The sequence below is a fragment of the Drosophila sulfurigaster genome, chromosome 2R, assembly GCF_023558435.1.
Source record: "Drosophila sulfurigaster albostrigata strain 15112-1811.04 chromosome 2R, ASM2355843v2, whole genome shotgun sequence".
Lineage (NCBI taxonomy): Eukaryota > Metazoa > Arthropoda > Insecta > Diptera > Drosophilidae > Drosophila > Drosophila sulfurigaster.
In genome coordinates, this window is record NC_084882.1 from 16,607,469 (window position 1) to 16,634,228 (window position 26,760).

General features: G+C 42.6%; 7 protein-coding genes across 8 annotated transcripts; 4 read left to right on the forward strand and 3 right to left on the reverse strand.

The window, feature by feature from the left end:
* The first annotated feature begins 387 nt into the window (after window positions 1-387).
* On the forward strand, window positions 388-2,834 carry LOC133839300 (3-oxoacyl-[acyl-carrier-protein] synthase, mitochondrial). The gene has a single exon (XM_062270727.1). The coding sequence runs from the start codon at window positions 442-444 to the stop codon at window positions 1,738-1,740; it is 1,299 nt and encodes a 432-aa protein (XP_062126711.1). The 5' UTR covers window positions 388-441; the 3' UTR covers window positions 1,741-2,834.
* A 415-nt stretch (window positions 2,835-3,249) lies between these two features.
* On the reverse strand, window positions 3,250-11,952 carry LOC133839298 (metastasis-associated protein MTA3). The gene is given in 14 exon segments (XM_062270724.1): window positions 3,250-3,766; window positions 3,829-3,944; window positions 4,010-4,137; window positions 4,199-4,478; window positions 4,480-4,562; window positions 4,621-4,871; window positions 4,926-5,167; window positions 5,233-5,517; window positions 5,587-5,775; window positions 5,846-6,166; window positions 6,265-6,554; window positions 7,100-7,207; window positions 9,464-9,625; window positions 11,729-11,952. Coding segments are annotated over 14 exon segments (2,754 nt in total). The 5' UTR covers window positions 11,757-11,952; the 3' UTR covers window positions 3,250-3,495.
* A 276-nt stretch (window positions 11,953-12,228) lies between these two features.
* LOC133839299 (protein transport protein Sec23A) lies at window positions 12,229-15,508 on the forward strand. Of its 2 annotated transcripts, XM_062270725.1 has the most exons (6): window positions 12,229-12,638; window positions 12,699-13,966; window positions 14,173-14,326; window positions 14,391-14,939; window positions 15,086-15,106; window positions 15,259-15,508. In XM_062270725.1, exons 1-6 carry the CDS (start codon window positions 12,360-12,362, stop codon window positions 15,346-15,348), a joined length of 2,361 nt encoding a protein of 786 aa, XP_062126709.1. In that variant the 5' UTR covers window positions 12,229-12,359; the 3' UTR covers window positions 15,349-15,508. The 2 variants fall into 2 exon arrangements, with proteins under 2 accessions (XP_062126709.1, XP_062126710.1); XM_062270726.1 differs by lacking the exon at window positions 15,086-15,106.
* Window positions 15,503-17,077, reverse strand: LOC133839301 (calcineurin B homologous protein 1). The gene is made up of 2 exons (XM_062270728.1): window positions 16,915-17,077; window positions 15,503-16,337 (listed from the first exon to the last, which is right to left on the reverse strand). The coding sequence occupies exons 1-2, from the start codon at window positions 16,979-16,981 to the stop codon at window positions 15,835-15,837; spliced, it is 570 nt and encodes a 189-aa protein (XP_062126712.1). The 5' UTR covers window positions 16,982-17,077; the 3' UTR covers window positions 15,503-15,834.
* Window positions 17,078-17,366: 289 nt separating this feature from the next.
* LOC133839586 (mediator of RNA polymerase II transcription subunit 27) lies at window positions 17,367-18,609 on the forward strand. Its single transcript, XM_062271202.1, has 3 exons — window positions 17,367-17,603; window positions 17,667-17,933; window positions 18,005-18,609. The coding sequence occupies exons 1-3, from the start codon at window positions 17,434-17,436 to the stop codon at window positions 18,447-18,449; spliced, it is 882 nt and encodes a 293-aa protein (XP_062127186.1). The 5' UTR covers window positions 17,367-17,433; the 3' UTR covers window positions 18,450-18,609.
* On the reverse strand, window positions 18,479-21,600 carry LOC133839585 (gametogenetin-binding protein 2-like). Its single transcript, XM_062271201.1, has 4 exons — window positions 21,306-21,600; window positions 20,159-20,725; window positions 18,910-20,100; window positions 18,479-18,837 (listed from the first exon to the last, which is right to left on the reverse strand). Exons 1-4 carry the CDS (start codon window positions 21,399-21,401, stop codon window positions 18,625-18,627), a joined length of 2,067 nt encoding a protein of 688 aa, XP_062127185.1. The 5' UTR covers window positions 21,402-21,600; the 3' UTR covers window positions 18,479-18,624.
* A 147-nt stretch (window positions 21,601-21,747) lies between these two features.
* Window positions 21,748-26,127, forward strand: LOC133839583 (DNA damage-binding protein 1). Its single transcript, XM_062271199.1, has 7 exons — window positions 21,748-21,957; window positions 22,087-22,498; window positions 22,568-23,492; window positions 23,553-23,904; window positions 23,968-25,162; window positions 25,222-25,618; window positions 25,677-26,127. The coding sequence occupies exons 1-7, from the start codon at window positions 21,897-21,899 to the stop codon at window positions 25,755-25,757; spliced, it is 3,423 nt and encodes a 1,140-aa protein (XP_062127183.1). The 5' UTR covers window positions 21,748-21,896; the 3' UTR covers window positions 25,758-26,127.
* Window positions 26,128-26,760: the final 633 nt, after the last annotated feature.

Sequence of the window (26,760 nt, forward strand, 5' to 3'; positions counted from 1 at the left end):
AAGTGGTTTTTATCATCTTTCTTTGAGCTCGCATTCAAAAACTCTGATTGGGCATATAAGACTAATGGTCAACAAGATGATAACATAAATACAATAATGCATAGACAATTATTCACAAAATAATGAAAGTTAAATCGCAAATCGGCAAAAAAAATAATAATTTTTGTAAGAATATTTATTGTACACTTAAAAGTAATGTAAGTAATTGAAAAGTTACATATATTTTCCCACTCTCCATTACTTCTTCTGTTTATGAATAAGTATCTTCTTGTTTTAAAAAATTAAGCTTTCTTATCTTTGAGATAGCATATCAGATAAAAACACGACACGCACTCATCTCTAGCATGTGGCAAGTTATGAATGTCTGGCAACGCCACATTGGCCATCAGCTGATTTCTGTTATTGTCTGCATAAATTTTCTGTTACGTTTGTCGTTACAACATGCGCTTATTAACACAAATTCGCAGAGCATCCACACAAGCCACTCGCCGGCGAGTGGTCATCACTGGTAGCGGAGCCGTCACTCCACTGGCCAATAATGCAGCCGAATCGTGGCAACGCCTACTGGCAGGGGAATCGGCAATTTCCCGGCTAGGAGCTGAATTCAAGGGACTGCCATGCCAAGTTGCCGCACAAATACCAAGAGAACGCTTAGAAATCGACAAACATCTGACGAAAAGTGATCTTAAACTCATGAGCCCTGCCACACAATTCGCGGTCATTGCAGCGGACGAAGCACTGGCCGCAGCACGGCTGCAACCCAAGGAGTTGAGCGAAGAGCAGCGTGAACGTTTCGGAGTGTGCGTCGGCATGGGCATGTTTGATTTGTCCGAAGTGTATGGGGCATTCCAGCAGCTACAGCGTGGATATAATCGTGTCAGTCCATATTTTGTGCCAAGATTACTGCCGAACATGGCGTGTGGTCATATTAGCATGCGACATGGTCTGCGAGGACCCAACCATTCCGTGTCAACGGCTTGCGCAACCGGTGCCCATGCCATTGGTGATGCTATGCGCTTTATACGCAACGGCGACGCGGACCTGATGCTTGCTGGCAGTGGAGAGGCGTGCATAGACCCCCTATCGATTGCTGGCTTTTGTAGGTTACGCGCACTGAGCACGGCGTTCAATGATAACCCTGCCGTGGCCTCGCGACCTTTTGATAAGGCACGCGATGGTTTTGTGATGGGTGAGGGGTCCGCTGTGTTGGTGCTGGAAGAGCTGGAGCACGCACGTTTTCGTGGAGCTCCCATATTGGCCGAGCTGCTGGGCTATGGACTTTCCGGCGATGCTCATCACATCACCTCGCCCAGCGAGGATGGAGCTGGTGCCACGCTGGCCATGCGTCGCGCTATTGCCGATGCTTGTGTAAAACCAGAGGATATTCGCTATGTTAATGCACATGCCACATCAACACCGACTGGAGATAGGATTGAAGCTCATGCAATTAGTCGTGTCTTTGGAGAACACAAGACCAACGTTTTCGTATCCTCCACAAAGGGTGCTCATGGTCATCTACTGGGTTCGTCGGGTAATCTAGAAGCTCTATTTGTGGTACATGCTTGTGCCGAAAATAAATTGCCACCATCGATTCATGTTGAGAATTTGGACGTGGACGCCAATGTTGTGACAAAAACATGCAATTGGCCAGAGGACCAATCTCGACGAATTGCTCTAAAGAATTCCTTTGGATTTGGTGGCACAAATGCCTCCCTTTGCATTGCCAGTTTCGCGGAATAGAACTACGTTAATTTGAAGAAAGATTTGTAAAGTGATTGTCATTATGTGTGAATAAATTGTTGAATATATGAATATATTTTTGTAGGAAAATTTTTAGTTTTAAAACTTTATTTGGAAAACTTTTCGGTTTCTTGTCCCTCCCTCCCCGCCAAACTACCAGCGTTCTTGCTTCCTGCATTGTAAAAAATTTATATGCGTATTGTATCGTGCAATGCGCAGATTTGATACTGTTATACTGTATATCTGTATATATATATATATTTATATATAGGTATGTATATATAATAATGTATATAGCTCTGTTTGATTTGCTTCTGTTGCTTGACTTTCGGTTTACTTTTTACTATATGCAGCATGCATACACTCTTGATTTTGTATTTCTAAACAAACATATTGTGTGTTGTGGTCGTTTTTCTGACATCATTAGCTGGTTTCTTTCCCTTTTTTGTGTTTCTCGCTTATCCTTTTTAATTTAAAGAATTTTTTATTTTACAAAATTACTTAAATTGTAAAGTTAAAAATACATAGATTGGCTTACAATTAGAATTTCTTTATAATCATTATTTATAAATGTTTTTGTTGCTGATTTTATTATTTGTTGTATTTTACTTTTGTTTTCATTTGGGTTCTCAATGCTGATCTACTCTTGGGTTTTACTTGTCATTTGCCAAATCGTAAATGTTATATTATTATGTTATATTATGCTCAATACATTAATAAATGTATATTATGTGGTTTATTTCCTTATTAATGCATTTATAGGCTTAAATAATATGCTATACTTGTGTATGTGTCTCTGTCTGTCATATGTTTATTGTGTATCGCTTTTAAAGTATTAATTTGAAATTTGTATATAAATTATGAAAATAAATTGTATTCGAAGTTATAAACTTTATCCCATTTACTGTACAATTTGTGGTTGTTTTCCCGTTTTGTTGTTTTAGTTACAGCGTATAATTAATTTTTTTAAATAATCTTGCACGTCACATTTAATAACAAGGTTAGATTTCCATTTGTTTTGATACTTAAAGCATTAAATCAATTTTAAAATATCTTTCTTCTGTTATTTGCATCATCAAATTTTGAGTGAAAAATATTTCAAAATTATGGAGGCCTTTGATTTTCAAATTTACGTATCTGGTTTTAGCTAGCATGCAACAAACATTAGATTAACAAAATTAAAATTTTTTTTGGTACCTGAAGGCGAACTGCAGAAATTACAAATTTAAAAAGGACGTTAAAATATTTTACATATATACGTAAGAAATAAAAATTGGACAATGCAGGGAACGATATTATTAAAAATGCCTACACGTAATCTAATATAGAATCAATGAATTTATTCCTTGAGTTTCATACATGTCCAATGTCGCAGTGTAGTTATGTTTTTGTGTACGGTATACTGAGATTTTAAAAATTGTAAAATTATGTAAAATATGAATAAATATTTGATTTGTTTTGCGGTGTGTGTTACTATTGCTTTAGATCTTAACACTTATTATCTTACTATTTGTTTTTTTTTTTTAAGACATCTATTTAAGCGCTAGTAAAGTTTTTTTCTTGTTGTCAGTGGTTGGATTACTGTTTTAGTGAAAATGGGGTACCAACGTCATATAGTGATGCAGTAACTCTTGCCTACACTAGATGTATGTATGTAAGTATGTTTTGTGGATCTGTATGTGTGTACGTATGCATGCGGGGTTTATTTATGTTTGTATGTACATGGCAAGCCACTAAAAGACAGAATCTGGGTCACTAGTTTAGCAATGCATCCATTGTATATGGAAATGGCGGATGCTGCTGATGCTGTTCGAATCTGTTGGCTGAATATGACAGCAACTTTGCCGCTGCTGCTGCGCTTATTTTCGCTGATGTTTCGGCCGTCGACGGTCAGTCCAGTATAACGATTTGTGATTCAATAGGTTTGCTGCTCGGCTCAGGGGCCATTGACTTGATGGGCAGTGAGCGCCATGGTTTGCGCGCCGCACGACGCAGGTCCACAGCTGAGAGTATTTTTCGTGTTTTTCTGCAACAAACACAAGCGTTAATGTGTAAACTTTCAAACTCAGTTATCTAAGTGTAACTTACTTGTGTACATCTGTGGCTCTAAAGTAAACATCGTCCGGTGCATCCATCCAACTAATGACCTGCTTGCGTCCGTTGCCACCGCGTGCCATTTGCGCGATCTTTTGTTTTCCGTTAAGCTGTATCAAATGAAAAAACCAGTCAGCATCTTGAAAATTTAACAGTTATAGTAAACGAAACTTACGTGATGTCTCGAGAGCGGCTGTCCTGATGCCGCCATCATTGCAGCAAATTGTTCCGGACTGGGGCAGTGCGAGGGCATTGGATCCTTGTTTGGGCGTTTGGCAGGTGGTCCGCTGGGCACAATGGTTACTATAATGTAGACACAGCCAAATTAGTTACCGGCTCCAGTAGAAAACGAAACTACACATACCTTCGGTACCATTAAGTTGTTGTTCCTCGTGGGCACGCTTGCGTATCGTAGACGTTGCTTGCGCTGGAATTATGGATAGTTCTTTGTTGTCAGCCGCAACAGGCACTGCGACAACATCTGGTGTTTTGTTGGGTACTCGTTCGTAGACTAAGCTGCCGTCTGGAGCTTTGGGCGGCTTTGGGAATGAAACAACAACAGGCTGCGGCATTTTATCCTTGGGCGTTAGCACCAACCATTCGTGAGGACCACTGCCAGGTGCACCCAAACGGTTTGCAATTTTTTGTGACACTGCCACGATCCTTGGGCTTGAGCAAAAGCATCTTTTTGATTTCCGCTTGCGATTTGCCACTAATACGATTCGTAACTGCAAAAGTAACTCAATGAAATAATGGATAAATTAAATATGAAGAGTTAATGCTTACATTCCTGCTTGACCAACAGCGCATTGATTGCATATGCACTTTGTCGCGCCGCCTTCTTCGGTTTAACAATGCTTCGACAAACAATGCGAGCTACACGCGTCATTGGATTTGTGTGCAAGTAGAAGGCAGTACGCGTCTTCATTATTGGTCGTGGCGAGCCGGAGCTAATGGCAATGCCGTGCGCTTGCGCATAATGACGTGCCAGATGCGTCTTTAGCTTAAACTCCTTGCCACAGTTCACAATAGAACACCTGCATAAAAAAATTATTAATATAACTCTTTGTTTAATCAATTAATTGTAGTACCTGTGCAATTGACGATTACTTAGATCACTGACTTTTTCATCATCGTTAAGATCTACCACGGTTGTGGCGCCTGTCGATGCTAACGCTGCTGCTGGTGTTGCAGTGATAGCTGTTTTTTTCTTAGCCTCCCCATCGTTGGCATCACCTTTGTGTGCCGATTTCATACTTCCATACTTTCGCCAATAGTCCCAACATGTTTGGCATAGACGACACGCCAAGTGGCCATTGCTAAAGGAGTTCCACTGTAATTAAAAGAAAGAAATTACATAAATATATATGGTTTATCAAAATCAATGAGTCGCAGTACCTGTGATGATTTTGTTGTCCCGCATGATTCACACGGTTTGCCATTGTTGGACAAGTCTGCGCCACCATTAGTAGTGCCATTATAGATACCACCTTGGCCACCGCCGCTTCCCGCCTTCACGTTGGCACCATTGCCTTTACCATTATTATTATATTGGGGTATGTAAACCTGTTTGAGCTTGAGTTCCGCCTCGACAGCCTTGACGCGTTTCTGCTGCACATATCGATCGGTGGTCTTCCACATATAGTAATATTCAATGATCTGTTTTAGCGTTTTCCATGGCAGCTGTTAAGCGAAAACAAGTAAGGCTTTATCATTCAAAATTCATGTGGTCAATAAGGGTAGTTTACTTACGAAATCTTGTCGTATGTCATTGAAGTCCTTGCCATATTTATCGAGCGCTTCCTCAAAGAGATTTGCTTCTGATGCGCTCCAATCTTCGATTTCATCGCGACAGAGTACTGGCCCAGTGGAAGGAACTAGTGAAGACATGGCCTCCTCAATTGAATATTCGTGCTTGTGCAGAATGTCCATAGCGTGAAACTGAAATCAAAGAAACGTCATATAATTAGCAAGATGATGATAATGCTAATAGATAATGTCGATTGCTTACCAGGGTTATGTCTCGACTGGCGGCTGCTGCAGACATGTGCAACGAAGGTTGCTTCACCGAACTGCTGCAATCAAGGGCGCGGGCAAAGGTGCCGATGGAACGTGAGACAACGAGAAACTGGTCGATCTTACGATCGGTCAAACTGTGCTCTGGCGTCCACACCAATGATTCGAGCTCCTCAAGCTTGCGTTCATCTGTGGCGGTGTCTTTTAGCTTGGCGGGTATATCACACTGATAGCGACTGCCGACACGTATCTCACCCTTGTCAGCGAGCAATGTTTTTTGATTCGGATCGAAGACCAAACAATAAAAGAATGTGTCCTGCAATTCAAAAAATAAAAATAAAAATTATAGTGAATTAAACACATATAATATACGGGAAAATTAAATCTCAATTGCTATGACACTACACAACTCACGTCTTTATTGAGATAACTTTGTAATGACTCCGTCTCGTTGAGTAGCGTGACGGAGCACTTCCCTCGGATCTGTGTGGCGGGTATCGTCTCAACTTGTCGCGATAAAAATAATTCTCGATGCTTGATCTGGTATCGCTGTTTGCTGGTTAGCGCTTCGCTCTTTTCCCCATCGCCACCAGCAGCACCGCCGCTTGCTACGCTATTATTGTTAGTGTTATTGGTGCTGGAATTGCCTGTAGTGGCGCTGGCTGATGCTTGCGTTGGGCTGGTGCGTTCCTCTTCGAGTGCAGCTGGAAACAAATCAATTCATGTATTTATGAATAAGTGCATTTCTATTGCTTTAGACATGCTACATACGAGCACTAAAATTATAAGGGCTAAGTTTAGAAACAATCAACCATTGCAAGACCAAATTTGACGTTGATAACTAGACTACATTACAGGTTGGTACTAACATCATCAAATTAGTTCATGAACTCGGCAAAATTTACTACAAACGAATTCCATATATAAAAAAAAAGCAATTCGCATACATTTTAATATTCAGTTCTAAATAGAATACTTTAAGCAATAATAAGTTATAAGTGACATTTTGTATGCTTAGTTCATGAACATTGCCCAGGTCAGTACCAAACTTGCTCTATTATAATAGCAATAAATAAATAAGAAGTGACTACTATACATAAATATTCACCATATGACAAAAATAAGGAGAGAAATAAGATGTTGCAACGAAAGTGCATTCTCAAAAGAAATTGTTTAGCTACGTTCAACATAAAAATGAATGATATATTGATTTTAGTAATAACTGCTTTGCCAGAGAGAGAATTTGTACCTATTGAAGGATCGAGCACAGCTTGCGCCGCCTGCTCCTCTCCCACGGGTGTTCGAAGCCAGGTTTTCTTCAGTTTAGTTGCCAGCGGTGAATCCTCAGCGGTTGCCACTGCATCATCATCGAAGGTAGGTATTTCAGTGAGTGTTGTAGTGAGAGGTGATTTTTTGTTGGGAAATGTTGATTTTACAAACATACATATGCATATATATATATTTAATAATATTTACAATGTTAATATGAGTGAGAGAATGTGTTAACAAGCAAGCGAAAGGGCGAAGCTTCATTTATAGTACTTTTGACTACAAAACTGCAAACAAGTTGGCAGCGCGGAGTTTCAAGTGAGGTTAAGTACAAAAAGTAATTTCACTAAAAGATGTCGCGTTTGCCCACCAAACGAAAGCCCAACAAAATAAATACAAAACTTTTTGAATTTATTTTTAATACCCGCGCGCCAGCCCACACAAGGCATCATGAAGGGATGGTAACGGGTGGTTTAGTCTATGTATATCCGGGGTGGGGTGAGTGGTGGTGGCTGTCTTCTTAAGGAGTTCGTCGCAGAGACCTAACGCTACCCAACCCTACCCACCCCACCCTATCTTTTTCTTCTACACAAGGTTGTGGGTGCATTGCTGAATTTACAAGAGCGTAGGTGTACTATACTATACTATATACTATAGCTAAAGAACATGAAGAAGAAGCAACAGCAGCCGAGGCGGCATCACAGCATAACCTAGTCAAGGGGGAGTCATGGGGGTTGGGGTGGGCAACTGTTTGGTGGCCATAGATAGGAAACATACAGTCTGGTAAGTGCGCGGTCGGCTTGCAGGGGTTGGCAGATAGAGATGGAGGCGTGTGCGTTTTGTTGGCTGCCACTGTCTGTCTTTGCTCCCGTTTCCCATTCCCTTGCTTAGCCACGCGTATTTCAGCTTTTTTTCGTGTTGTCGTGGCCAGTGTACAGCTTTGAGTTTTTTGTTTGTCTCTTTTTGTCGTTTTTTTCTCACTTCTTGACACGCTTGAATATAATATTATTTGTGGTGTAGTTTGGTGTGTGCTAATTTTTAAATGAATGATTAGCAGCTAGGCTGCAAACAGGCAGCGCACGCCGAAAGAATTTGCAGCTCTCAAAAAAAGTAAAGGAGCAAGCTGTCAAGCTTAAAAAAAATGTAGCTTGGGGGTAGCTGGGGTGAGGCATGTGATGAAGGGCTCCACCGTTAATGGGTATTGTCGACGCTATATGTGCCCCGGGAAAAGAGGGCCAGGGGAGGTGGAAGGGGAGGACGCGTTGGAAAAACGCATTTTCGTTGGGTCACGTATCGAATTCGAGTGGCACAAGCCAACCAAAACCAACCAACCCCACCGATTGGGGGGGTTGTGTGTGTATGCTTTTTGGGATGAAGATACAGCGAAATGGTCTGGTCTGTCCATGCTGAGCTGATGACTGCTAGTTGTTGGGCGGACTCCCCCTTGTCTCTCTGTGTGTATGTATACATGAATGGAGAATGCAAAGCGCGGCTCCTTCCGATGCTGTTTCTGCAGCACAACCAACAACAGGGCTGCCTCATGAAAATTTTCACACAAATGTGAGTGTAGCAGCAGTAGGAGTTGGAGCTCAGAGCACAGAGGTAGACATTCAGTCTACCTACTTACCTATCTACCTAGTGCTGCCTAGTATTCCCACATTGAGGCTGGCGCCGCCTGTCGGGCAGCAGCAGCAACCAAAAACGGTAACAACAGCAACAACTACAACAGCAACATCGAAGTACAGTGCAGCTCAACACATATTATGCTTATGTGCTTCGTGTTGTTTGTCTTGTTGTTTTTGTAGCTACGGATGCTCGGATTCCGTTTACTCTTTGCTTTGGCTGTATGCTTTACAGTTGTTGTCATTGCGGTTCTTGTTGCTCTTGATGTCGGCTTTTATTATTGTTGTTGCTGTTGTTTTTTGCTACTGCTGCTAAGTGGGTGTGTGTGTGTGTTTGTTGGGTGGGCCATGCTTTGACACATTGCACACAGGCATATGCTAAGGGTGGTGGGGGCAGAAGCAGCTTCGGTTTTGGTTTCGGTGTGGTGGGGTTTGGGGTGTGGTGTACTTCACCTCCCACCGTGCGCCTTCGACGACTGAGCTTTGGTTTTTGTGGTGAAAATGTGCTCAGGATCTGTAGGGGGCGCTTTTGGCTTTGGCTTACGACTCTTATTCGACGGTCGCGACAAGTACTATTCATAACATAACCTCACTTAGCTCTCGGATAACAAAATAAATACTTATAAATATACAAAACTTACACATACGTTTTGAAATTGGGAGGAATTTGTTGTTTTCTAGTTTTTTTCTTCTATTTTTTTTTTTTCAGTAAATTTACTTACGTTGATGCTTATCCGCCAGCTGTACGAGCGGGTTGGGCAGATCTCGACGCCGGTAGAAACACATGACCTTTGCTTCCACATTGCCTGTTTGGTTTTTATTCAACTCCTCGATGCGACGTATCAGGAAGGGACTATTCGGCGCTGTCTCCACGTACACGTAGTCTGGAAGTAGTCAACAAAATAAAACGAGTGTTGCATTATTGAGTAACAATTACGGTTGAAATATGAAGTGCTGCTACTGCAGTGGATGAATAATTGCAGGCCCCCTCACCTCGCCCTTCACATCACACCATGCTACAAATCATTCATTATCAAAGCGAAATGGAAGCAAACGCATCCATTCGAAGCAACGCACACCAACACCAGCATAAGCACAAGCACACGAACGCGTACGAGCATTCGCACACAACATACACGCTTACACACATGTATGCAGGCATCAGACTATTAGAGATGAGTAAAATTGAGGTTTCTTGTGACTACGCTAACTCACGAATTTCTAAGATAGAATAATCGCAGATTGAAGATTAAGATATTCGATAACTTTTAAGAGTGCAAAAAACGCTAATTAGCTAGTTTCAATAGGGCAACAGGATGCGATAATCTTATTAGATACTCGACTATTTTCAATAATTATGGAGTAGTCACCGTTTATGCTTTTGTGATTTGTGTAAAATCACAGCATTTCTTTGCTACGCTGCTTGTGGTGGACACGCCGCTTAATTACGGCCACAGTACAATGAAAAGTATGCGCGTTGGTCAATTAAATACAAATGTGGGCATCCATCCATCCATCGAGGCGAGGCAGTAGCATCAAGAGACGAGGAAAACAAGGGGAAGGGGGCTGCTGAACGCGAGCAGAGCGCGCCGACTGCGACGATGCGGAACCTGTCGCAGAAACCGTTGCTTGGGTTTTGACCACGGCAACAACGAAAGCCGATAGAAGAGAGGAGGAAAGAAAACAACGACACAAAAGAAAAGGAAAAAAGAAGAAAAAAGAGCAGCGATCAAGCGGCAACTCAAGGCAGGCATAAAATAAAAGGCAGGAAAATGTATCTTTTGCATTTTTGGTTGATGTGTTTTTGTAAAACAACAAAAAGAGATGAAAAAGAAAGTGTCGCCTGCGACGGCATTTGTTTGTATTTGTATGAGTATACATGTGTGAGTTTATGTTTGTGTGTGGCTATTAAAAATGACTAACAAAAGCGCTGATGAAGTCCAAAAAATTCTGAAGGCAACGCGTTCACAATCAGAAAGAAAATATCATCGTAAAAAACGTTGTAATTTATACATACGTAATTTTTTATTATTTATTTTGATTGTTTTTATTAGGTATTCGCATTTTCAGTTCATTTACATTTAACAGCAGAAAAGAAGAAGCATGATGCAGGTGAAGACAACAAAATAACGTCATCGCTTGGTTGGTTAATTCAAATTGCCAACTGCAATAAGATGAGTGCTTGTATAAAGATTCTGCGCCAAAAGTGCAAAGTCATTAGCATAAGAAAACACGATGGGTCAAAAAATAAATAATAAATAAAAAAAAACACTCAAAAAGTAACGAAATCTACTTTCAATTACACAAACTCACACACATATAAAAACACACGCAGCACTCACACACACACACATACACACGTTGATCGGTGGCGAACTTTGCCAATGCAATTCCGTTTCATCACTATCCCCAACCCTACACAGATACACGCATATAAAGCACATCATCAGTGCTTAATGCTTATCGGAGAAACATATATGAGAGCATTGTACAAAAACACTTGCTGCAGCTGCGACAATTTGGTTGGCATACACATAACCCCCCCTCCGAAATTCACTCCACACTCTTCACTCTCTTTTCACTCCTCGAACCGGTCGACTTGATGTTCCATTGCCGCTTCTCGCGCTGTGGCGCTGTTAAAAAAATCGTCTACGTTGTTAAAACTCTCGAGTGTCGGCAAAACGAATTGTTTGCCAAAAATAAAGGGCGCATTAAAATACATATTACTATATCATCTCATTCGATGATAACAAGCATTAAACGTATCGTACGATTTACATTAATATTTTGTGTGTAGTTTTGATAATTTTAATGCACTTTCATTATTTCATTACTTTTGGAGTCCCATACACACATACATTCACAAACATGAACACACACGCGCACACATACACACGCACACAAAACGAGCAGGCAGGCGAAACAGTGAGACGGCGCCGATAACGAAAGATGATAGAAAAGCGAGTATGGAAAAAAAATTTTCTCACCTCCGACTCGATACATATTTGTGGCCATTTTCACAAAACTTTCGCACCAAATTTCACATGTAAAATAATCTGCACTTATTCAGCACTGTTTTTCAATAGTTTTGTGTCAAATTAGCGCACATTTATTGGCATAAAATTAAAGTTGTTATGATTGCAGCATTTGCATTCACATAAGACGCGTTTTTTTCGTCGCCATCTTAGAAACAACTCTAAAAAAATACACACACATACACATGCAACGGCGACGACGAGCAAACAGCTGCATCAGGGCTGCATTTGCGAACAGACTTAACCACTCGCCTCAAATTTTGCTTGTCTTTTGAATTTTTTATTTATTAAACACTCAAAATACATAAAACTATTATCACGTAAAAGTTTTTATGTGCCGATTGTACATTAAATATGTTGATCACACTTGTATTTTACAAAGAAACTCAAAAATATTTTTCTTTTGTTTTGTGTTGGCATGCCAAACGGCTTGTATGCCTTGAGAAGCTGTTTGCTACGAAACCAACTGTCAAATCCGTGACGTGGCCTGGCTAAACGATTTTTCCCAATAAGAGTTGCGCTTGAGTTGCATTAATTTTAAGCTCTAATATACGCGCAGTTCAATTAATTGCAATTGCCAACGATGACTACCTACGAGGAGTTCATCCAACAAAATGAGGATCGGGACGGTGTGCGACTCACTTGGAATGTGTGGCCCTCCAGTCGCATCGATGCCAGTCGCTTAGTTGTGCCACTTGCGTGTCTCTATCAGCCACTCAAAGAACGCCCCGACTTGCCACCAATACAATATGAGCCTGTGCTGTGTACCCGCAGCAATTGTCGGGCCATCCTCAACCCATTGTGTCAGGTGGACTACCGTGCGAAACTCTGGGTCTGCAATTTTTGCTTTCAACGCAATCCCGTAAGTGCTGAAAATAATGATCTTTTGAACTTTCATTATGATTCATCATATTCCACATAGTTTCCACCACAATATGCTGCCATATCAGAGCAGCATCAACCAGCCGAGTTGATTCCTGGGTTTAGCACCATCGAATATACAATTACCAGGGCACCAACGATGCCACCTGTCTTTATATTCCTGGTGGACACTTGCATGGATGAGGAAGAACTGGATGCTCTAAAGGATTCGCTGCAAATGTCACTCAGTCTGTTGCCACCCAATGCTTTGGTCGGTCTGATTACCTTTGGTAAAATGATACAGGTGCATGAGCTGGGCACTGACGGCTGTTCCAAGAGTTATGTGTTTCGTGGCACAAAAGATTTGAGTGCAAAGCAAGTGCAAGATATGCTGGGCATTGGCCGTGGCGCAGTGCCCACACCACATCAGCAGCCAGGTCAAATGCCGCCCAATGCCCAGCAGGGCGTGGCAGTTGGCGGAGCACAACATGTGCCGCCAGCGCATCGCTTCCTGCAGCCGATCAGCCAGTGTGATACTGCACTGGGTGATCTGCTCAGTGAGCTGCAACGCGATCCTTGGCCGGTGCCGCAGGGCAAGCGCTATCTGCGCTCCACGGGCGCTGCGCTCTCGATAGCCGTGGGCCTGCTGGAGTGCACATACCCAAATACGGGTGGTCGCATTATGACCTTTGTCGGTGGTCCTTGCTCCCAGGGCCCCGGCCAAGTGGTCGACGATGAGCTCAAGCATCCCATACGCTCGCATCACGACATACACAAGGACAACGTCAAGTTCATGAAGAAGGCCATCAAGCATTATGATGCATTGGCGTTACGTGCTGCCACCAATGGTCACAGCATCGACATATACTCGTGTGCCTTAGATCAGACGGGTCTGATGGAGATGAAGCAGTTGTGCAATTCGACGGGTGGTCATATGGTCATGGGTGATTCATTTAATTCGTCGCTGTTTAAGCAGACATTCCAGCGCGTATTTGCGCGCGACAGTCGCAACGATCTGAAGATGGCTTTCAATGCCACGCTGGAGGTGAAGTGCTCGCGCGAGCTGAAGATCTCGGGTGGCATCGGCTCGTGTGTGTCGCTGAATGTGAAGAGCCCGTCGGTGTCGGATGTGGAGATCGGCATGGGCAATACGGTGCAATGGAAGCTGTGCACCCTGAATCCAAGTTCAACGGTGGCCTACTTCTTTGAGGTGGTCAATCAGCATGCGGCCCCAATACCGCAAGGCGGACGCGGTTGTATACAGTTCATCACGCAGTATCAGCATCCAAGCGGTCAGCGGCGCATTCGCGTCACAACGCTAGCCAGAAAGTAAGTATCTTATTTTGTGAATGTATCTTTAACCGATATCCATGGGGTTAAAAGAGAAAGTATCTTCGATTCCAATAAGTATCTTTATGCTCATAATTAGTGTTAACTGTGAATGTTAGTGTATATTTCAGAGCCCCTCACTCTCGTCTGTATATTTTTAACTTGTCTATTAATGCGTTTAATTTCTTTATGCCTTCATTACGCAGTTGGGCGGATGCCACGTCGAATGTGCACCACATCAGCGCTGGTTTTGATCAGGAGGCGGCTGCTGTGCTCATGGCGCGCATGGTTGTCTATCGTGCCGAGACGGACGAGGGACCCGACATCTTGCGCTGGGTGGATCGTCAGCTGATTCGCTTGGTAAGATACTTCCCAACTATCTATTTATATCTACAACTTTACTCAAAATCTTGCCCTTAAACAGTGCCAGAAGTTCGGCGAGTATTCCAAGGATGATCCTAACAGTTTTCGGCTGTCGCAAAACTTTAGTCTGTTTCCGCAATTCATGTATCACTTGCGCCGCTCGCAGTTCCTGCAGGTCTTCAACAATTCGCCCGACGAGACCACATTCTATCGACACATGCTGATGCGCGAGGACCTCACCCAATCTCTGATCATGATTCAGCCCATACTTTACAGCTATTCGTTCAACGGTCCACCCGAGCCCGTTCTCCTGGATACGGCATCAATTCAAGCGGACCGCATATTGCTGATGGACACCTTCTTCCAGATACTCATCTATCATGGCGAAACCATTGCCCAATGGCGTGCCCTCAAGTATCAAGACATGCCCGAATATGAGAACTTTAAGCAACTGCTCCAAGCGCCCGTCGACGACGCCCAGGAAATTTTACAGACACGTTTCCCCATGCCACGTTACATCGACACCGAGCACGGTGGATCGCAGGCGCGTTTCCTGCTATCCAAGGTCAATCCCTCGCAGACGCACAACAATATGTATGCGTATGGTCAGGTGGGTGCACAATCGAACAGCAAACTGCTCGTCATGTTTTCAGCGACTTATGTTTTTTGTACTCTTGTTTTTTTTTCGTATACTTTTCTCATTGTGTTCTCGTATTCGTTGCCCGTTCGTTCTTATCGTTGTTGTTATTGTTGCAGCCGCCCATTGGGCAGACGACGGTAGTAAAACTTTATATTTTTGCTTTTGGGTTTACTTTGCTTTTCTTCTACACTTATTGCTCTTGGTGTCGGGCTCTGCCACATGCGATTTCCCTTATGTTTGAATGCTTCCCACTCCCTCAGCTAACGCTTTACCGATCTCTTTCCAACAGGATGGCGGTGCTCCGGTGCTCACGGATGATGTTTCGCTGCAGCTGTTCATGGAGCATCTCAAGAAACTGGCTGTCTCTTCGACCACATAAATTAGCAATTTTTGAAAAGCCAAAGTTAAAAACTTGGCAATGGCAAACGACAAAAAAATTACATACTTCTAGTTACATACATATATACAACACATTAACCATCTATATAGATTCCAATTGATCGCCTGCAAATACAATAAACTACATTCATACATCGGTATTTACAATGTTTGTTTTTATTTAATGCAACTAATCAAATAAAAAGAGCAAAAATAAATATTTGACAAAATGCAAGAATTTCTCTTGGTTAAGAACGGAATGAAAGCAAGCGGCAATTAAATACAATATATAAAAACTATGCAAGGCAACAATAAAATATCTGCATACAATCTATATAATATAGTTGTGTATACAAGTTCAATAATAAACTACAAATTATACACGTTAATGCCATCGAATCTTCTCTTTCACATTATTTTCACTAAACTATTTGGTACACAGTGACTAAAGAGTTTTATATCTTTTTTGTTATTTAAACATTTGTGCTTAATTAAGGAACCTAATGGACATCTTTTGATCCACATCGGTGCGCTCCAAAGCCTTGCAAAAGTCCTCAAACGATATCTTGCCCTGACAGCAAAGATCCGCTTCCAAAATGGTTCGCTCCGCAATGCTAACCAACTGATCCTGGCTAATGTTAGCGCCTACCATCATATGCAGAATGGATAGCAACTCATCGCGGCTAATCACACCATCATCGTCCAGATCATACATTTTAAAGGCAAACTTCAACTTCTCCTCGCGACTATTTAGTTTGCTTTGCTTGTTGTCCCGCAACGGTCTAAAATGTGCCAAGACATTCATAAATTGCCGGAAATTAACACGATCATCAGTGCTCTCGGCAAAGAAAGAGTGGACAATGCGTTCACATAGTGGATTGATGGCCAACTCCGGAATGCGCATCAAATCCTCACGAGAGAGTGTTCCACAGTCGTTGCGATCCAGAGATGTGAACCGTGAGTACAAACGTTCAATTTGATTGGGAGTAACTATATAAAAAGAAGGTAAAAACGAGTTAGACACTATCAATTATCAGGAATAAAACCCGCAGTGATAACAGAATATTTTGCAGCCATTATCAAAACAGCAGTTGTTGGATACAACGTCTTATCACGCATAATTACACGCAGTTCGGACACCTGATAAAACGGCAGAACATCAAACGATCAGCAAACTTTGCCCTGGACAGCCATGAAAGCAATGACGTCATAAATGCATTTGTCAATATATTGGAACATTGCACATTTCCAGCATTATGCAAATCATACTTTGCAACTTTCGGAAAACAACCTTTAAGATTCATATTGGCCCTGTCTGGTAATAATAATGGCCAAGGTATTTGCAATGAGTTGAACAAGCTATTATTAGATTTATCTACACTTGGCACGTGTGTGCGAAATCATTATTAAATGAGATTTGTTAATGGAAATGCTTTTAGCAACTGCGTATTTGTTGTGAACAATTTTCGACAATTATGGATTGAATCTTGCCTCAAGGTTACGGCTCTTAATTTTACTACACCCATCTATTATTTGTTGCTTTTCACTAGTGTTCGTTACTACTTACAGCCGGTTTCATTCTGAATTTGGGCAATTTCTTCGTGCCGCAGGAAGAGTGACGATTTGTTGCCCATTATTTACGGCTTAATTAAACAAAACCAATGTGAGAGCGACACAAATACAATATTTCTAATGAATTGAATGATTGCAGTGTGGCCGTGCTGCGAATGCTATTAAATACTCAATCAACTCGATATGCTTTCTATCTATTTAGCGTTGCCAACTATTTTGCAGAGAGCTGTAATAAAATATGTAATATTTAAAATAAAATTTATAAACATCTGATTGATTAGTAACGAAAAAAAAACGTTTAAATAAATTAGGCACTAGATTAACTTAAGGTACTTAAAAATACAGTAGACCAATCATGCGTCATATTGTTAAGAAACGTACTAAGCCATATCAGCTTATAGTATATTTTTCTAAGCACAATGTATTTTTTTTTCAAACTTGACTGCCTCACTGTTTTTTCTTGATTGGCATATAAACAATTTTTGCAAGGAAAAACAACCGGTTGCAGAAACAAATGGATAAATTGAATTTAACATTAACGGCGGTCAAAAATCTTCGTGCCAATGTCAGACAATGCTTTGAGCATCTGGCCGACGGCACTGACGGCGAAGGCGTCGATGAAAGTCGCAACAAGTTTGTCCATGATTTTCAAGACCGATTTGGAGCAATTAATTCGCAGTTGCGGTAATGTTTATATATTAGATTAAGGCATCCTTAACATTAATAATGGGTTCAATATATTTGTAGGGAAGTGGAGCAGCTGATAAATGGCTTACAGGTGCCCCCAACAGCCTATCATTTGGGCAATACAACGTTCCTAGCCCAGGAGACATCTCAGGATCGTCAAGCGCTTTATCCGCAGCTTGTGAACAGCTATAAATGGATTGATAAAGTGCACGATCACAGCTTTCTCGCCTTTAATAACCTCAATCAAAACACTCTGCGTCGCTCTTACAACTATTGCTCACAAAAGCGACAAAGATTGCCCTTCTCCTCCTTTAACAATGACCCAGAGTAATTGCTTAAATCCAAATTGGTTTTATTTTATATATATAATAATAACAAACCATATTCCTTTCTTTCAGCCACATTGAAAAACTATTAAGCGAAATCAATCATCCGCCGCATACGTTCTATAAAGTATTCCGACCATTTGGCTCCAATGCAGTTGCCATGGTCACTATCAGCAACGTTCTCAAAGCGGCCATTGTCTTCAAGGGCGTCCTCATTGAGTGGGTGACCATCAAGGGTTACGACGAGCAGCTGGACCACGAAGATCTCTGGGCCGAGTCGCGTTATGAGGTCTTCCGCAAGGTGCAGGAGCATGCGCACTCTGCGATGCTTCATTTCTTCTCACCCACGTTGCCCGATCTGGCGGTGAAGAGCTATGTGACTTGGCTGAACAGTCACATCAAGCTATTCCTAGAGCCATGCAAGCGTTGCAGCAAATACATAGCCAATGGATTGCCACCAACGTGGCGAGATTTGCGCACACTTGAACCATTCCATGAAGAATGTCGCAATAGCTAAGAAACTAACTAAAACGAAATGAGATAATGTAACATTATTAATAAGCATAACTTTATACTTCATTTATTTCAAAAACCAAAAAAATTATATGTATGTATTTTGAATGCATGCGCGTGGATTCTTTGAAACCGCAAACGCGCGACTGAATAACTACAACGGTTTTTTAATGCAAAAATTAATGGCCAGTCGAGGTGGCGGTGGCATTTGCGGTGGTCGCGACATGAACGCCACGCTGCAAACACAAGCGCTCAAAGTTTTGGCGTAATGTGGCACGCAGCTGTTCGCGCTGACGCTGCACTTGCTCGCGCTGGTATTGATAAGCCAGCACCACCTCTTGGGGAATGTAACAACAGTTTTCGTCGTCTTTATCGTAGTCGTCAAAGTCGTCCTGTATGAAAGTAGAAAAAATGTTATTACATGTGATTCATAGTCTTCACAGTATAGATTTCTGATTACTTACCCACATCTGCAGCAATGAGAACTTGTGGTCCATTTGCATCTGCTGACCGTAGAGCAAATCTGACACGTAGCTGTTGCGTGCCGCAACATCTGCCACGCTTTGCTCCTCATCCAGTAGCAGCCCATCGTGATTGCATAGACCATCCGAGCACGATACTTCCGAACCCTCCGGCGACGAGATGGCGCTGGAAATTCGAGAATTGGCATGCGATGTTGGTGGATCGCTGCCATAGCCCGAATCACGCACATCCTGCTCGCAGGGACAGTTGGGCATGGGTGCCAAACAGTCGTTACACTTGCCAGCCTTGGACAAGTCGTGGCAACTACTCCTACTTGCTGCGATATCCAGGTCCACGTCGTAAGTGCACAACTTGTCGGGATTCTTATTATTAGAATTGTTGCTTGCAGATTTTTGTTTCTTCTTCTTCGGTTGCTTCTTCGATTTCGATTTTGATTTCGATTTCGTTGGTTTGTCACTTGGCGTTGGCGTTGATGTTGTCGGCTTGACTTCAAGGTCCACATCGGTATCGGCGGCACACACAATAACAATGCCATCGTCTACTGTATCAGCATCCGCTTCAACCTCAGCCTCCAACGCCTCCTCTTCCTCCTCCTCGTCATCATCATCCGATTCGGCAGCGTCGATCGCATTATTATCATCGTTGTTGTTGTCGCACAGATGACGATGCATGTTCTTTTTCTCATCCTTCTTCTTCTTCTTTTTCAGCTTCTTCTGCTCACGCTTCAGCTCCTTGGCCTTCTCGGCACGACTGATCTCCTGATACAACAGTTCCAGGTTGCTAATTCCCTGCTTCTGCTCGACACGTTCATGAAAGCTGCGACAGAGCGCATGCACACCAACAGCGGCCAGCACTTGGCAGGCACGCTCCTCCTCGCGTAAGCTGACATAAATGCGACGCAGCCGTTCATACATAATCATGCCCACACACGTAAGCACCTCCTCCTGAGCGATCTCCAGCGTTTTGGCATGGCGTTCGCGAAGTTTTGAATAGCTGCCATTTACCTCAGGCTCGGCGCGTTTAATCAACGCATCAAGGAACTCAATTTTGTTCATGCTGACATGGATGTGCTCGTCAGGCACACATTTCCGTATGTGCGCATATAGCTGCGCCGCATAGCCTTTCTCCTTGGTGGATACCTCGCCAATGAGTATTTTATAGGCACGCTCAATCTGCAAGAAGTTAAATAAATTAGTCAAAAGTATTGCAAATTTAATCAAGATCAGTTACCTTTGTTCGACAGCCGGCACAAAACTTGTGCTTCTTCAGATACTTGTCGAGCACTTCGTGCAGTTCCTTGGTCTCAATGATGGTCACCTCGGTGCGGCAATTGCGGCTCATCGCCGACCACACTTCGCGCCACGTCTCTGAGAACGGTTTCGCTCTGAACGTGTCCAGCGAGTGCAGCACACAGCGCGTCTTATTTCGCAGCTTATTGTCCAGCAGATTGTTGAGCACCTCGTGATGTCGATAGAGCAATGTGCCCAGCGCTTGCGGCGTTTTCAGCTTCTCCTCCGTAATGCCCAGTGTACAGCTGGATCGGAGCTCTAGAGGATCAAGTGTTCGATGTCCGGATTCAGTTAGCTGGTAAAATAAACGTTCCACACGTCGGCGACAACCAACGCATTGAACGCACTGATTAAGCACCGAGATAAAACTGCTGCTATCGATCTCGAGGGATTGCTTGCGTTCCGTCTCTGTGAGCAGGTTGAATTTACGTGAGAATTCCTCCAGTTCACGGCCTCGTATTTGTGGGCTATCGATGACAAGTCCTTTGCTGTTCAGGTCCATTAGCATCTGAAGATTTAAAAATTTAAGATCAGTTTAAAAACAGTGCTTGCAAAAATATAGAGATGGAGAGAGGGAAACATTTACAAAGAGAAAGAAAAGTGCACTTGAAACCTGTTTATGTTGTTGTTTTTCACTTTTGATGTTGCCACTTGAGCAACATGGCGACACAAAGCTAGATGCAGGGGAAGAGAGATGCGACGACAGGTGCAGAGGAAGTTTGAGGTAAATCTTTTGGCTAAAGTCTTAATTAAAAAGCCCAATTACATTTCTGGGCGCAGCCGACAACGAATCTAGCATATATACATATTTATGTGTGCAAGTATGAGCATACATACATATATATGTATGATTGTGTATATGTACTTCGAACATAGCACACACAGATGCACGCGTACGTGTTATGAAAGTTTGACAATGTGCACACACACAGACGCACGCAAGCACACACTCACAACGCATACAAGAGTATGTGGGTTGAAGGGGGTCATATTTTTTAAGACTTTTATTACATTTCTCACAGTCAGGTCGTATGCGCATACCCCTTAACCATGAAAATGCATGTTTTTCGTTTATCTGTGAAACTTACCATTAGCTTATCGCCTGCTACCAAAGGCAAATGCCTTCTGCCTACATAACTAGAATCATCATCTTCAGTATTATAGACTTTAGTTAGCCTCGCCATGTTCTCTTTTGAAGACCAACGACGGCAGTTTTAGGCACTTTTACGACACACTTTGCGGCAACGAAAAACACTTAAATGTCTGCAGCGTATATTGAGAAATTTATTGTACAATAAACTTGTGTTCTTTACAGTGTAAATCAAATATAAAAATGATTTTTTCTATAATATCAAACACGTATGTAGGGTTCAGCTAGTCGTCCGGTCGCCATTAATATATTAGTGTTGCGTAACGCAAGACATTTGATACTTTTGCAGCACAGGCTCTTGAATCGAATGCAACGCTGTTTGTTTTCTGAGCGGCGATGCCAGACCAACAGAAATGTAATAAATGAGTGTTTTATTTAGCGCGTTTTTGTTGCAGCTAGCTAGCTCGCTCGTTCGTTCGCTCTGCAAAGTTAAATTTATTATTGAATATAGCTTGCAAATAAAAATAAAACGAGTGTGTCCGTGTGTTTTTAAATCTAATTTTTGCAACGCATTGTGACAAACAAAAAAATGTCGCATCATTATGTGGTGACCGCACAAAAGCCGACTGCGGTTGTCGCTTGTCTGACGGGTAAGTTAAAAAGAAGAAAAATACCTACAGCATGGCCGGCTTGCAAAATATGCTTAGCAACTGCATTTTGGGCCGGCATTTAATTTTTTACTTTATTGCATATTGAAATTTATTGCTTTCTGTTGGCAGGCAATTTCACATCGCCAACAGACTTGAATTTGGTGATTGCACGCAACAATCAGGTGCAAATTGATTTGGTTACACCTGAGGGTTTACGTCCTCTCAAGGAAATCAACATAAATGGCAAAATTACGGTTATGAAGCACTTTCGACCACCGGATAGCAATAAGGATTTACTATTCATTCTGACGCGTCGCTTCAATGTGATGATCCTCGAGGCACGCATGGTTGGCGACAGCATAACCGTTGTGACCAAGGCCAACGGCAATGTATCGGATTCCGTTGGCATCCTATCTGAGGGCGGTTTCATTGCAGCCATTGATCCAAAGGCACGTGTTATTGGCATGTGTCTGTACCAGGGATTATTTACAATCATCCCACTGGACAAAGATGCTAGCGAACTGAAGGCAACCAATTTGCGGTTAGTTCTATGACATGTGCTCCATTTATTGCAGTTCCCTTTTAGATGTATTTATTTCTTCTTTTGCAGCATGGATGAACTGACAGTCTACGATGCAGAGTTTTTGCATGGCTGCCTCAATCCCACTGTGATTGTCATACACAAGGACAACGATGGACGCCACGTGAAGTCGCATGAAATTAATTTGCGGGACAAGGAGTTCATTAAGATGGCCTGGAAGCAGGACAACGTGGAGACTGAGGCTACCATGCTAATACCAGTGCCGTCGCCCATTGGTGGCGTTATTGTCATCGGACGCGAGTCAATTGTGTATCACGATGGCAGCAATTATCATGCCGTTGCTCCGCTCACTTTTCGCCAGAGCACCATTAATTGCTATGCTCGTGTGGACAGCAAGGGATTGCGTTATTTGCTCGGCAATATGGACGGGCAGCTATATATGTTGTTCTTGGGAACCACAGATTCGGGTAAAAGCATTACCGTCAAGGATATTAAAGTGGAGCAATTAGGCGAGATTTCAATACCGGAGTGCATTACTTATTTGGACAATGGATTCCTCTACATTGGCAGTCGTCATGGTGATTCGCAGTTGGTGCGCTTAAGCTCAGATGCTATAGATGGTTCCTATGTCATTCCCGTGGAGAACTTCACCAATTTGGCACCCATACTAGACATTGCTGTGGTGGATTTGGATCGTCAGGGACAGGGTCAGATTATCACGTGCTCGGGCAGCTTCAAGGATGGATCATTGCGCATTATTCGCATTGGGATTGGCATACAGGAGCATGCTTGCATTGATTTGCCCGGCATCAAGGGCATGTGGTCGCTCAAAGTGGGCATCGATGACAGCGTCTATGAGAACACGCTGGTCTTGGCTTTTGTAGGACACACGCGTATTTTAACGCTGTCGGGCGAGGAAGTGGAGGAAACTGATATTCCCGGCTTTGCCAGTGATCTACAGTCGTTTCTGTGTGCCAATGTAGATTATGATCAGGTAAATACATATTTTTCAGATAGCAAAATCTATTTGACTAATGCATCATTTGTTTTGCAGCTCATTCAAGTGACTGCTGAGAGTGTGCGTTTGGTTAAGAGTGCCTCTAAAGCGCTGGTTGGTGAATGGAAACCCGAAGGCGATCGCTCCATTGGTGTGGTTAGTTGTAATGCTACGCAGCTGGTTGTTGCGTCTGCCCGTGAGATATTCTATATCTGCATTGAGGATGGCAGTCTGGTGGAAAAGTGTCGCAAGACTTTGCCATACGAGGTGGCTTGCCTAGATGTAACGCCTTTGGATGAGAAGCATAACAAATCGGATCTGGTTGCCGTAGGCCTTTGGACAGACATTTCAGCAGTGATTCTATCGCTGCCCGATTTGGAAACAATCTACACAGAAAAGCTTAGTGGCGGTAATTATTGAAATATACTATAATTCAAATAGATTTATAATTGGTTAATGAATGTAATTCCAGAAATAATTCCTCGCTCTATATTGATGACCACCTTTGAGGATATACATTATTTGCTGTGCGCCTTGGGCGATGGTTCGATGTATTATTTTATTTTGGACAAGGCTACGGGCCAGCTGACAGAGAAGAAGAAGGTGACGCTGGGAACACAGCCAACAACATTGCGCACGTTTCGTTCGTTTGCCACAACCAACGTGTTTGCCTGTTCGGATCGTCCAACAGTCATTTACTCGTCTAATCATAAGCTCGTTTTCTCAAACGTTAATCTGAAGGAAGTAAATCACATGTGCTCTTTGAATGCCCAGGCATATCCGGATAGCTTGGCATTGGCCACCAAAAACTCTGTTATACTGGGAACCATTGATGAGATTCAAAAGCTGCACATCCGCACTGTGCCGCTGGGCGAGGGCCCTCGTCGCATTGCCTATCAGGAGGCATCACAGACATTTGCCGTATCCACGCTGCGCATTGATGTGCATGGACGTGGTGGGGCGAAACCATTGCGCAACAGTGCATCTACCCAAGCTCAGAATATAACATTCAGTTCAAATATATTACCACGGCCGGGCGGTGGCAATTCCACGACAACTAATGCTGAAGTTGGACAAGAGATTGATGTTCACAATTTGCTTATAATTGATCAGAATACGTTCGAAGTGTTGCATTCGCATCAGTTTTTGCCGCCAGAGACGATTTCATCATTGATGTCGGCCAAATTGGGTGATGATCCGAATACCTATTATGTGGTAGCCACCTCCTTAGTTTTTCCCGATGAACCAGAACCAAAAGTGGGTCGTATCATCATTTTCCATTACAACGACAACAAGCTGACCCAAGTGGCCGAAACGAAAGTGGATGGCACTTGCTATGCGCTTGTGGAGTTCAATGGCAAAGTTTTGGCGGGCATTGGCAGTTTCGTGCGCCTTTACGAGTGGACCAATGAGAAGGAGTTACGGATGGAGTGCAACATACAGAATATGATTGCAGCATTGTTCTTAAAGGCCAAGGGTGATTTCATTCTTGTCGGCGATTTAATGCGTTCGATCACACTGCTGCAACACAAGCAGATGGAGGGCATTTTCGTGGAGATTGCTCGAGACTGTGAGCCGAAGTGGATGCGTGCCGTGGAGATTCTCGACGATGACACGTTCCTTGGTTGCGAGACGCACGACAATCTATTCGTGTGTCAGAAAGATAGGTAAGTTGCTGCAAATGATTTGCAATGAAATCATTTTTCTAATGAGTTTTTGATTATAGTGCTGCCACGACAGATGAGGAACGTCAATTATTGCCAGAGCTGGCGCGTTTCCATCTAGGCGATACTATTAACGTATTTCGACATGGCTCCTTGGTCATGCAGAATGTCGGAGAGCGTACAACACCTATTAATGGTTGTGTTCTCTATGGCACCTGCAATGGAGCCATTGGCATTGTCACCCAGATCCCGCAAGATTTCTACGATTTTCTGCATGGCTTGGAAGAGCGCCTGAAGAAGATTATTAAGTCAGTGGGTAAAATTGACCATACCTACTATCGTAATTACCAAATTAATACGAAGGTGGAGCCCAGCGAGGGCTTCATTGATGGTGATTTAATTGAAAGCTTTTTGGATTTGGGACGTGAAAAGATGCGCGAAGCTGTTTTGGGCCTTGAGGTATGTCTGCCCAAATTATAATTATGTTTCAATATTAATTATTCTTATGTACTTTTAGTTGACGTTAAATGGCGAGCGCAAAGGTGCCGATGTGGAGGATGTTATTAAAATTGTGGAGGACTTGACACGGATGCATTGAAGCCGAATGCTTGAGCTGTATATAATTCTGAATTATTAATTAACTTACAGTTTGTTTTTTTTGGTTGTAAGTGTCATTACCGTGAGTCTTATCAATACAATATTTAAAAAAGAAAATACCAAACTTTTAAAGGACTTCACTACAAAAAAATAACAAGAAATGAATTTAATCTCGAAGCTATTGTTTAGATATTGAAGTATTCTATTTTATCAGACGGTTAAATGGGATTTCCGCAACGATCCTAATCTTGAAAATAAACATTTTTAGTATCTTTTCTCTGCCTACATACAAAAACTGTGTAAGCACGTTAGGTAGCGCACTTTTAAAGTTGCGCCTTTGATAATTTTAATAAAGTGCTTAAATATAAACACATTTATTTTTTTAATATAAATGGCAGAAATAGTGTGGAATCTTTTTGAGTGATTGCTTCTCAATTCTTAAGTTTTGCGCTAGGAAAATCTTTGTGAATGCTTTGTTGTTAATAAAACTGCTTACGACTAGCATGTAGTGCTTTCCCTTTCCTGCGCATGCGCAGCGTGTCTCAATTTACGCACTTCCAATCAAAACACTGCATGTCTCACACACACTTTTACTCACACCACTATAAGAAGCTTGTGTGTGTAGACGGTTGTTGGTTGCTGGACTATATTGCTCACGTGCGACAGGCAAACGTGAGCAATAAGTGTTTCGTTCTAGACAGCAGGATGAAGAGGAGGAGGAGGAGAAGGACGGCTGGCGGCATTGGCGTTTCATTCATTAATACACGTACACACGCATACAGACGCACACACACACACACACGCACAGCCACTGGAATGCTGCATGTGCTCAGCCACCACCAATTTCCAACACCCTCAGGCAAACAGTTGTTTTTACATAAATACAGCTCGTTAAACTGTGTGTGTGTGTGTGTGTGTGTGTGTGTTTGTGCTTGCTATCTGTGTGATTGTATGCGTGTGCGCACTCGTTGCGCCTCCACACACTTTTGGCATCGCCTGCTGCC